At 38.6% G+C, this 11,812-nt stretch overlaps 1 protein-coding gene across 1 annotated transcript; it reads right to left on the bottom strand.

Moving 5' to 3' along the window:
- Positions 1–5,404: 5,404 nt before the first annotated feature.
- Positions 5,405–11,327, bottom strand: LOC149836588 (uncharacterized). The gene is made up of 8 exons (XM_090007047.1): positions 10,985–11,327; positions 10,218–10,352; positions 9,828–9,992; positions 9,593–9,654; positions 9,335–9,492; positions 8,258–8,406; positions 8,017–8,160; positions 5,405–5,809 (listed from the first exon to the last, which is right to left on the bottom strand). Exons 1-8 carry the CDS (start codon positions 11,321–11,323, stop codon positions 5,624–5,626), a joined length of 1,338 nt encoding a protein of 445 aa, XP_089863173.1. The 5' UTR covers positions 11,324–11,327; the 3' UTR covers positions 5,405–5,623.
- Positions 11,328–11,812: the final 485 nt, after the last annotated feature.

Here is an 11,812-nt window from a genome sequence, read left to right as displayed (position 1 = left end):
AATTTAGAAAGACATTTATCACAGACCCAGTCTCCTTTTGCGTACCTAGCTTTAGCCCCCTCCATTAACCTCCAAAAATAACAACACCTATAATAGTAGCAGCAGCAGCACAATAGTAATAAAGATAATATTGTAATGTTGTTAAGAGTTTTTGTAATCACAAAACGACCAAAAGTAGGCATTTTGAGATCTATCTGTGCCTGTGGGGGTGCCAAAAGAGAACATCTTTTTAGAATTTAATTTCATTTTCACTTGTCATGTCATTATAGAATTATCTTTTACAAGTTATAAAGATAGAACTCATTATGGATGCGTATCCTAGACTAAGATTAATCCCCCGTGGGTTCTATCGAATTTTAAAGCAATGTTAGCTCTTGGAAAAATTCGAAAATCTTATTGTCAGATACCAAGACTTCTATTTTCAGTCATTGAACACATTTTGGGCCCATGATGGTGGCATAATGTAGATCTCCCAACTAAACGTAATTGAAAAAAAGATGCTTAGGTGTCATGGGGTGCATTTTTTATGCAATTCCTAATATGACTATTTAACCAAAATTGTTTTCTCCAAAAGAATACTTGACCACAAAATCAAGGTGTCAACTTGAGATTTGACTCTAATCAGATAGGGAGGGAGGGAGCATGTTGGTTGGTTCTTGAGTCAACTAAAGACTAAGCCTAGTCCCTTACCGTGTCTTCTAGAGACTCTCCTATATGACTTTGTCAGAATCACTATAGACTCACAGGATCATCTTGGTCAAAAGCTCAACCCTACATGATTGGTATGACTCAGATTGCCAGCTTGGCACCCCAGCTGTCGGATCAACTTGTCTGGTAAGGGGGTTGCACAAGATCTCTCTCTCTCTCTCTCTCATCAAATTTCATTCTGGCCTTTAGCTGGAAATAATCAAATTTAGTATACCAACACTCAAATATTTAGGGTACATATGTTAATCAGTAAGTTGGTTAATATTTTGGTCGGTTGAAAATTTTCTATTTATCCTCCTTGAAAAGAGCTGATTTCCATCTCGCTTAGCGTGGTCTACATCTAACTTGTCGAACTTTGTTGTGGTGTCAATCCCTATCCCGTACATGGTTTTTAAAACTTAGACATTTATTTAAGGTTAGTTTAATTTTGGTTAAGATTTACCATATTCTACAACAACAAAAACAACAACAACTACGACTTCATTCCAAAACAATTGGGGTCAGCCATATGAACCAAAAAAAGAAATTCATTTTGGGTCTTCCACATGAATCCTTTTCCTCCAATCATTTCTATCCAATGCCATGTCCTCGGTGAGGTTCAAAGCATTCATATCCTTTCATATCATCTCCATCCAAGTCTTCCTAGGCCTACCCCGACCTCTTTTAACTAATATATTTTCCCATTTCTCCAACCTTCTAGCTGGAGCATCATTAGGCCTTCGCCGAATATGTCCAAACCACCGTAAACGATTCTCTCGCATCTTATTTTCAATGGGTGCAACACCTACCTTCTTACATATCTCCTTGTTCTGAATCTTATCTTTTATTGTATTTCCACACATCCATCTAAGCATCCGCATCTCAGCTACACTCATTTTTTGAATATGATGTCTCTTGGCAGCCCAACATTCCGTACCATATAGTAAAGCGGGCCTAATAGTCGTCCTATAAAACTTTCTCTTCAACCGCAATGGCATTCTACGATCGCACAACACTCCAGTTGCACTTTTCCATTTCATCCACCCAACCTTTATCCTATGATTTACATCTCCATCAATTTCTTCATACTTTTGAATGATGGATCCCAAATATTTGAAATAATCATTCATCGGTATTTCTTTCTCACCAAGCTTCACTACACTCCCATCACTACTTTGTTGCTTACTAAACCGACATTCCATATATTCAGTCTTACTCTTACTCAACTTAAAACCTCTAGCTTCCAATGTATGTCTCCATAATTCTAACTTAGCAGTAACCCCAGCTCTAGACTCATCAATCAAAACAATATCATCAGCAAACAACATACACCATGGTACATTTTCTTAAATTGATCACGTAAGCTCATCCATCATTATCGCAAATAGAAAAGGGCTTAAAGCAGATCCTTGATGTAACCCAACCGTTATCGGAAAATTGGTTGTCACCCCTCCACAAGTGCGGACATTGGTTACTACTCCTTCATACATATCTTTAATTATACTAATGTACTTGAGAGAAACACCTTTCTTCATCATTGTCCACCAGAGAACGTCCCTAGGTACTCTATCGTATGCCTTCTCTAAATCAATAAAAACCATATGCAAATCTTTGTTCCTCTCTCTATATCTTTCAATAAGTTGTCTAAGAAGATGTATAGCTTCCATAGTTGATCTTCCAGGCATAAAACCAAATTGATTCTCCAATATCATGACAACCTTCCTCAACCTAGACTCAATCACCCTCTCCCAAAGTTTCATAGTATGACTCATGAGTTTTATACCACGATAGTTTGTGCAATCTTGTATATCACCCTTATTCTTATATAAAGGCACCAAAGTACTCTTCCTCCACTCATTAGGCATCTTATTTGTTCGCCAAATCAAGTTAAAAAGATTTGTCAACCATTCTAAACCTTTCTCTCCCAAGCATTTCCAAGCCTCGATAGGTATACCATCTGGGCCAACTGCCCTTCTTGATTTTATTTTCTTCAAAGCCTCTGCAATTTCTTTCTTTTGAATCTTGCGCATGAAGTCACGATTTATCTCATGAAAAGGAATGGAGAAGTCTCCAAGATCTTGAGCATGACTATCATTAAATAGCTTATCAAAATAATCTTTCCATCTCTCCTTAATCTCCTCATCTTTGACTAAAACCCTTTGCGTTTCATCTTTGATACATCTAACCATACCCAAATCCCTCGATTTCCTATCTCTCATCTTTGCAAGCCTATAAATATCCTTCCCACCTTTTTTGGTATCCAACTTGTCATAAACCTCCTTATATACCTTAGCCCTCGCGTTTCGAACTACTTTTTTAGCTTCTTTCTTTGCTATCATATACTTCTCCAAATTCTCATTATCACGACTCTTACTTAGATTTCTATAACACTCTCTTTTAACCTTAATAGCTAATTTGACATCCTCGTTCCACCATGATGTATCCTTACCTAGTGGTGCACCGCCTTTAGACTCACCCAATACCTCCTTAGCCACTTTTCTCATGCCACCCGCTATCTTATTCCACCATATTCTATGTCAGAAAATTAGTACTTTGCATCCAGTGTTTGATGTTGAGATGATAAAAAAGAAAATGCTTAGGCATCAGGTAGGTTCGGTATAAGATTCCTTTTTCCCAACTACATTGTGCATTTTACTTCACATTTGTGCCATACAACTCTCAGTCATTTGTTATTAAGCATTGCACCAAACGTTAAAAGTGTAAGAAACTGCCATTTTTGGAGATTGAACAGATCTGGAGATTGAAAAAGTTTTCCTTTTAAATGTCTGGATGAAGCACTGTCTTACTGCATGATCAATGTTATAATCATAATTGCCTTTCAAAAAAAATGTCATAATCATAATTAATCACAGGCCTAGGAGAAGTTCATGCAAATTTCAGGATGATAAACCAGAGTTCAGGCAATAGTTCATGGAAACTGTCCCTAGTTGGCAGGGGGGAGTACTCATGGAGTTTTACTACTCTCGGACACCGAATCAGGGCCACGGTCAATGTGGCACCTCTTGGCCTGTAACGGGATGTCCGAACCATAATGGTGGATTCTCCTTGTTATCGAAAAAAATTAAAGGAGTTCAGGCAATAGTTTTCTAAGGCCTGCCAATGTATCCTAACAGGATTTTTCAATTAGCCAATTGGCTGCCTACAAGATCATGAACAAAAGCTGTTGAAGCTAGGAAGACAAAGAAAATGAATAACATGACCAAATGATGTTGCATCTAGTTTTATATAATGATATATGCTTCGACTCACAATCAAATTCGTAATGACCATGTTCGCACTATGGCAATTTCAGCAAAGGCCTGTTACTGAGAATTTTGCTTTAGTGATATAAAATGCAAACAGGGATTAGCTATCTGTCCGAAAAAAACAATCATGGTAAAATAAGTTATTGTTAAAATGTTCAGGATGTCCTAAAAGAGTCTTTAGAATCGTTTTGGAGAAGAAAATTTGGTTAGATATTAACAACTTAAGTTTCAGGAAATATTCTGAGCCACCTTAAGTTCACTATGGGCCTCGTTACCTTTTGCCAGTGGTGGATTTAGTCCCACTATACTTACTGTTGGCGTTAGAAAACTCACAAACTTGAGAGAAGTGTGTCAGTGTGATTGTATTCTCCTGTTAGGAAAACAATGTGGTTTCACAAGTTGCCTCAGATAGGACTATGCTGCCTGTTCAAATATTCTCTCGCTTCCTGTATATCCACAATTAGAATACTTAATCAAGAAAGAAAATGCCAAGTATTTCACGACTGCTAAGCTATGTAAATCCTGTTGCATCCTTTAGATTTTGATGAAGATTAATAATTCCAAAGAATACTAAAATCGATATATATCAGTCAAGCACACCATAACACATTAATGTAGCTCAAGAAGATTGTAGAATTCTAGATGAACCTGCACTATGCTGAAAGGGAAGAGCACTTGGTGATTTTCTTTTCTTTTTTCTTTTTTACTTTTTTTATGAGGAACCCACCAGAATCGAGCCCTAAATGGCCCCATCCTATAGTGTGGTAAACCGCAAGAGAGTAGACCGGATCCACAGTGCAGATTTATACTCGCGAATTTGATCCCAGGGGAAGCGTACTCGTGAAGTCTGGGGCCTGTGGACATTCCAATGCTTCTCTAACCAACCGGGCAACCCCACGGGAGCACTCTAACTGATGTGAGTATGCATCCAGATGCTAAAGATAATCACTTTACGACTATAAGCAGCATTTGGAAGTTCAAGTTCACTCATCCAATGCAGTGTTTCACAATTATAAATGAGTGATGTTTCTTTGCCAGTTTCCAAAGAGGAGAATATTTTCTTATACCATTTAGAAATGCCATGTGAATTGTAAAAGATGGATTGTAAAATGAGCATTGTCCATGCTTTGTTCATCCAAAAGTATGAGCACAAGGGCTGGTCAAGTTTCTGCAATCACCCAACTATTGGCAGTGTGGGTACATCCGAGTAAAATGGGAGCATCTATATATGTGGACAGCAGCTCAGGTCCCCGGTCACATCTCTCGGCTCATAACAGCAAGTCCAAACCATAGTGGTGGTTTCTCCACGTTAAATCAGGAAAGATAAGATTAAAAAATTGAATAAATGTAAAATAAAAATTAACCTTATTTCAGCTAAAGCTAGTTTTCACTTATCAGACGAACACCAATGCTTACCTGCTACAAGCAGTAGTATGCCAATAAATACGATGACGACTTTGTTCCAAACTCCAATTGATTTGAATTTGAAATAGAAATTTGTGCAAGTTTTCTGGCAAGTACTGTAAGGGAGGAATAATGGGCAGACAGGATAATTCTAATGCATATTATTCATATACAAATGATTGAGTAAAAAACAACACATAAAAAGAATACAATAGGCTTTCCATATGAAATAAGCTGGCATGTAAAATTATAAGCAACGAAGTCCTTCAATGTATTGACTGGTTCAATACAGATAGCTGCCCAGAATCCCCATTTAAAAGGAAAACTTGCAAAGGCATGTAAGCAGAAGAGTTAGGACTTGAGGAATCAAAGTTAGAGGCAGGCTGCAAAATCTTGCTTCCTTTCGTACATTGGCTTGTTAGGAGACGTGGTCCGATGCGCATCTTCCAGACCTGCACTAACCACGAGAAATTTAGAATAACATCCTGACGCATCCAACCGTCTCTCTCGGTACAGGTGAATAACCATGAGAGATTACAGAATTATCCTTTCAAAAAGACCCAGAGCAGAAACTCAGCAAACAATGCATCTTTGGCCATTAAAACCTGATAGTATCTACGATAATGAGTCCACCAAACACAATAAAAGAAGCCAAGAGCTCCTCATCAGAATAAAAATGATCAAAGATTGAGTAGCAATGATTTAGACACCATAAAGCCAGTGGAATCCAGATTTCAACTGATCCATACGGACAGATTGTGATATTGAAAGTGATGGGGACTCTCCTTAACCTTAATGAAACCCAAACGAGGGCATAGTTTGCTTTCATGTAGAAAATTCAGTAATGATCTATATGACTATATGGTTCAGGCCTTGATATCTGATTAAAAAATTATATACATATCATGTGCTTATAGAAAATAAATTAAATTCAAGCCCGCTAATACCATTGAAGTCGAAACACCTTGGCAAGGAAAAAAAAGGCACTACTTAAGGCCAACAAAGTTAACCTAGGCTTGAGCTACTTGCATATAAGTTCTGAGACTGTTCAAATTTCACTTATTTGAAGTAAACACTATGGTACCCGGACACTCCATTTTGTCCTCCATACCCGTGTGACACATGTATCCCCATGTTGACATGCACTGGCATGCATATCCCCGTGTTGACATGTGTCAACACCTGGACACACCAATTTACCCTTTGTACACACAAGTTTGTGTTTAATTTAAAATTTATAATTATATTTTCAGTTTATAACTTTATATTTTCAGTATATAATATATATTTTAGATATAGCAGATATATTTAGATTATATTCAGTTTATTTTGAATTTATTTTGTATTTACGTGATAGTTAATATATATATATATATAGCCGTGTCTCCGTACCCAGATTTTTTGGTATTGCTGTGTCGTACCCATCCATACCCGTACCTGCACCCGTACCCAGGTGACAGTAAACACCAGAAAAAGTCACCAAGTTTTGACCCATAAATTTTTATCATTTCACACATTAGAGAAGAAGGGAAGGATCAAGCCAGATACATAGCCTGAATTGCCTATGTCCCATATGCTTAGTCAACTCAACCTAATTGGCTAATTTGAGAACTCTCAATTTTCCTGTGAGAGGGTTCACGCAAAACCCTATCACCATAATCTAACCCTATATAAAGCAATTAGGCTTACAGTGTCCAGTGGCCAATATTTCTAATGTACATCAACCAGGCCTCAGTATGGTGCATGACTTACATGTACATGGTGCGACAAAGAATGAAATTTACAGCAGGTTCGAATTACTGGTTTTTCAAGACATCCAAGTTACAAACTTGACATTCTGGAGGTTGGTAAGACCTGGAAACATGTTATAATGAGGATAAGCAAATGCTGAGTAGATAATTTATTCAACTTTGGAGTGGATAAACCTAAGGCTAAGGGTCTCATTCCTGTGGATGATCTATTGACACCTTGTCATTATTCTTTGTCAAGGTTCATAACTTGGAGAGTGAAGTAAACCCTACCACAGCTCAGAACTCAAGGACAAGTACAGTTTCAAGAGCTCTTCTATTTTCATTGAATCAAATAAAGATATAACAGAATCTTTACTAACATATTTACTGCTACATGCTATTGTTTTCAGCAATTCAAGATGTTTCTTGCACATGTGGCTGATTCTTTCATATCATCTAACATTATTTCAGCTAGTTTTTGTTCTCAAGACATTGCAATACATGTTCCCAACAAACACACATGCACTCACACGCAAATGCATATGCACAGATACACATACATACGGTGTAGAGAAAATCATGAGTAACTAATGAATTCTGAACTTTGATCAGTCCATTCCCTTTCTGTTTGATACTTATATGGTAAAAAAAAAAATTTAGAAAATAAAAGGTTACATGCTGTTTGACATTTCTGCATTTGGGTAGTCATGATTTTACAACAGCAAAGCGTGCAGCTCATTCTATGTCAATAGTATGGAAAATTCTGTCATTTCAGACAAAATATCATGCACAATTTCTTCACCAACACTCTTAGATTAGACCACTAAACCTACTACATGATTATACCCCAAAAAAACTCCTACATGAATGCTTATGGAAGACAAGTGAGACAAAAAAACCTCCAGATCACATAAAAGAAAAGCCAATACCTCCACTATTCCTTTCCGAGGAGCATGTATAGCTAGGCATAGGCAATAGTCGCTCTTTGACTGCCCATAATAAGATGAACATGATGAAGATGCATCTCCATCAACTAGCATCTCCATGAAAAGGCAGTGTGCATCACGATAACCCTAAGCAAAAAAGAACACAAAATAATATCAGAAAAATAGGTTGGACACTTGGTCTTTTGTCAGAGATGATGAATACACTAGACAGTTGGATGTTAACCTTCCACAGTCGCACAACAACAAGCGCTTGGGTATCTAGTAAAAGGATACGGCCAAGTGAATCAGTAATAGCAGCCAGTGTACCACTTGGAGACAGTGCAAATCTCTCCCCCTTTCTTGGATGATCTTTCAGGCACGTCAATACAGATGCTGCCACAAATTACACTGGCAACAGATCAATCAAGCATGCCTCTAGTCATGGATAAAACACATACAAATTGAAATAGAACAGATACAAGTACAACAGGCACAAGGCAATCAATCAATGCTAATTTAATATATGGCTGTGAATGCTGTACTCATGAAAAAACATTCATAAGTAACAGAATGTAAACATCAGTTCCAAGTTTCTATTTTCAACCAAGTCAGGATCCACATTAATGCCATAAAAGGTCTAAAATATAAACAACTGATATTGAAAAGTAGTCCGAAATCAAACTTTTTCTGTTCCATAGTTAGCAAAATCGACCTACTGTGCAAAGTGCATTCTCAGGGACAATTTTACAATAAAATGAACCATTGTGGCAATGATGTGCTTCCAAATATACACCATCTTTTACTACACAAGTCATTGAAGCACCATAAAAAGGGGAAAAATGATTTACATAAGCACCTAGAGGTTTAATATTTCTGCAACAAAGCAAAGCCTGTCAATAAATATCAGGATAAGGCAAATTTCAAATTTGCAGACTTATGAAGTGAGCATGTAGATGGATATTTATTCTATTTCAAGACCAAGATACAAATAATTACCATCTATAGCTTCAAAATAAACACACTGCTAATAATCTCAATAACCCAAAACATGAATTAAAGTGCCACAAAATCATGCAAAAATTTCACCTAAAAATACTTCATTAAACATGCTACAATAACAGAAAATGACCATATGATACAAGTTCTAGGCAATGAAAGAATAAAACCTAAACACGCAAAATTCTACAAAGGTGAACATTAATTATTTCAACAGTTCACACTTTTGATATATTCCATGGCTATGACTACATGTGAGAGAAAAGATGGCATCCATCTCGTGAAAACCACTGAGAAAGACTAAAAGATTCACATGGTTCCAGACCTCTAGCAAAGGGCTGAGGTTTCACTTCTGTTGGTCTTTCTGCCTCTTGATTACTCCGCCAAATCATTTTCGAGAAAGATGTAAGTGTTGAAAATGTAGCCGGCACAACCTTAGACAAGATGGCTCCAACTATGGACCTACTCCTGTCCTCCGAAAGCCTGTGCCCACATAGACCGCAAGTAGGTTAAGCAAGATCAACCTAATGTTATGTTTCAGTTGCCAAAATTAATATACAAATTGGGAGTTGGTGGGTCCAACCTGAATGCAGAGATTACAGCATCCATTCCAATAGTAACTGCACAGTAATAACGCTGACTTGACTGCCCAACAACAAAAGCAGCTGAATTCAAATACCAGAATAGCTTCAGAGAGCTTCCACTAAATGGGAAAGACTTTATAAACAATCACAGAGTAAACAAAAGAAACTTGGTTGAATATACTAGAAAGCTAACAGCAGATTGTAGTCATTCTTGTGTGAAAGCAGATTCTCCACCTGCAGCTCCAGAAGCGGAGGAGGCATGATACCAGTAATAGCGGCATCAATGCATGGTCCAAACTTCCCGACATTCCAGAGCTGATAAGGCAATCTTCCATAAGAGCTTCTCGAATTCTCCCATCTATATGATTGCATGTCCTGGACCCATCTTCGAAGCAAACTCTAAACAAAGTAAACAATAAATGTCAGTAAAAACCTTACATTCAAAAGACAGACTTGTTTTGCACAAATAAGTCATGAAAGTGCCAAAACAGAAACAAAGTACATGCTCAATATATGCAAACAACCAACGGTGAATGGAAATAAGACATCTTTTACAGGAATGATTAACTTGTCCTATTATCTCACAACTTTTATATGTGACAACTGGCAAGAAACAGGATATACCTGAACATCTAATCCATCAAAGCGTGCGATTATGCCCGGCATAACAAGGCACACTTCATTTGTAGATGTACTCTGTGGAAAATCGCCGTCACTTCCTCGAACACGTATCCTAATTATACGCGAAGGATGTACCATCTACGTCATAACATTTTTGTCAGTTAGTGAAAATAACATAAAGTGAGGCATACAGAAAACAAAAGCTCATTTGAAATCTGGGTCCTAACAGAAAACAAAAGCTCATTTGAAAAGTGGGCACCTTGTATCGAATATTAAAAACATTGGCAAGAAGCCCCAAAGGGGTGTGGCTTAGTGAGATGGGGCCTAGGCCACCAGGCAGGCGGTGTAGGTTCAAATCCCATGGGTGTCACCTATTGCGCAAGCTGAAGTGTGGTGACTCCCTAGGGGCAAGGGGTAAGCCCACGGAGTTTTACTCTGACGGGACAGTGATGATAAGTACGGCAGGCAGAGTCAGCAAGGCTGAATCTCTTGTGTGAGTAGAATGAGAATCCCTGGTAGAAGGAACAATGCTTTAAACAGCAATCATAATAACAAGAAACCCGAAAGATCATTCTAATCCGCAATGAAAGCATCAAAATTATGGAAGATCATCTTCTCACGATCATGCTCTCACAAATCGGATAAATCGAATGCTCGAAAGAGAGACGGAAGACACAACTAAGCAAGAGCGATTTCGAACGCAACAGGAGCCGGCGAAATCTTCGAATCTAAAAACTACAACGATCCTTGGGAGGAATCTGACGCATTACCTGCTTGTGGATCAGGTCGGCGCTCATGGAGTAGATGAGCAGGAAACCGTTGGACGTGCCGAGCGCGATGACTCGGAAATCGGCGAGGATGAGCCACTGCATCGCGGTGATCTCTCCCTCGACGGAAGGGGAAAGAGAGGGTCGGATCGCGAGGGGCGGGGAGTCGTTCCAGTCGACGACGAGGACGAAGGATCGGTTGGCGAGGGCGATGGAGGTGGTCTCGAGGGCGACCAGCAAATTGGGGTCGTTGGCGAGCCACCCTTCCTTGCCAGCGCCCAATTTCTCTAATTCCTTGCAGGCGATGCATCCGAGCTCCGTCAGATGCGATCGTTTCACCATCTACGGCGAAGACGATACCAGTCGATCGATTAGACCAGAGAGAGAAAAAAGAAGAAGAAAAGCCAGTAGAGGAAAGGGCTTTATATCGCTGTCACAACTCTCGGATCGGGTTGAGATGTAAACGGGTCGGATTCTGGTCGGATATTTTCGGATGTAAGATAATCTGATTTGGAGTCAGACTCGGACCTTGTTGCATACAGACTACACCAAAGCCAGATCTGAGAGTATCTACCATAATGTACCCGAAATATACGAATAATCAGGTCAGATCTTGTTGAATATTAAGTCGGATCCACATGTCAGAATTTGAGAATGAGTCGAATCATAAGCATTTGGATCTGGATTTGCTTACCAAATCTGATGATCCGAAGCCAAACCATTACATCCCCGATCGGGATTTTCACGGCTAGCTAAAATATTTCACGATAATTTGTTTTCCAAAAATACGAGAGAGATTTTTATATGGAGTCTACACGCACTTGACGTAAG

This window comes from Nuphar pumila, chromosome 5 (genome assembly GCF_984573655.1).
Source record: "Nuphar pumila chromosome 5, dmNupPumi1.hap1.1, whole genome shotgun sequence".
NCBI classification, from domain to species: domain Eukaryota; kingdom Viridiplantae; phylum Streptophyta; class Magnoliopsida; order Nymphaeales; family Nymphaeaceae; genus Nuphar; species Nuphar pumila.
Note: the sequence above shows the minus strand (reverse complement) of the source record. Positions and strands in the feature narration are given on the sequence as shown.

What these genes read in the sequence shown, in the direction of transcription:
- LOC149836588 (XM_090007047.1), bottom strand. Translation starts at nt 11,323, where the DNA reads ATGGTGAAACGATCGCATCTGACGGAGCTCGGATGCATCGCCTGCAAG. An exon ending in CCGACCTGATCCACAAGCAG is followed by an intron (nt 10,353 to 10,984) that starts GTAATGCGTCAG and finishes GTTATGACGTAG; the next exon opens with ATGGTACATCCTTCGCGTAT. An exon ending in TTGATGGATTAGATGTTCAG is followed by an intron (nt 9,993 to 10,217) that starts GTATATCCTGTT and finishes TACTTTGTTTAG; the next exon opens with AGTTTGCTTCGAAGATGGGT.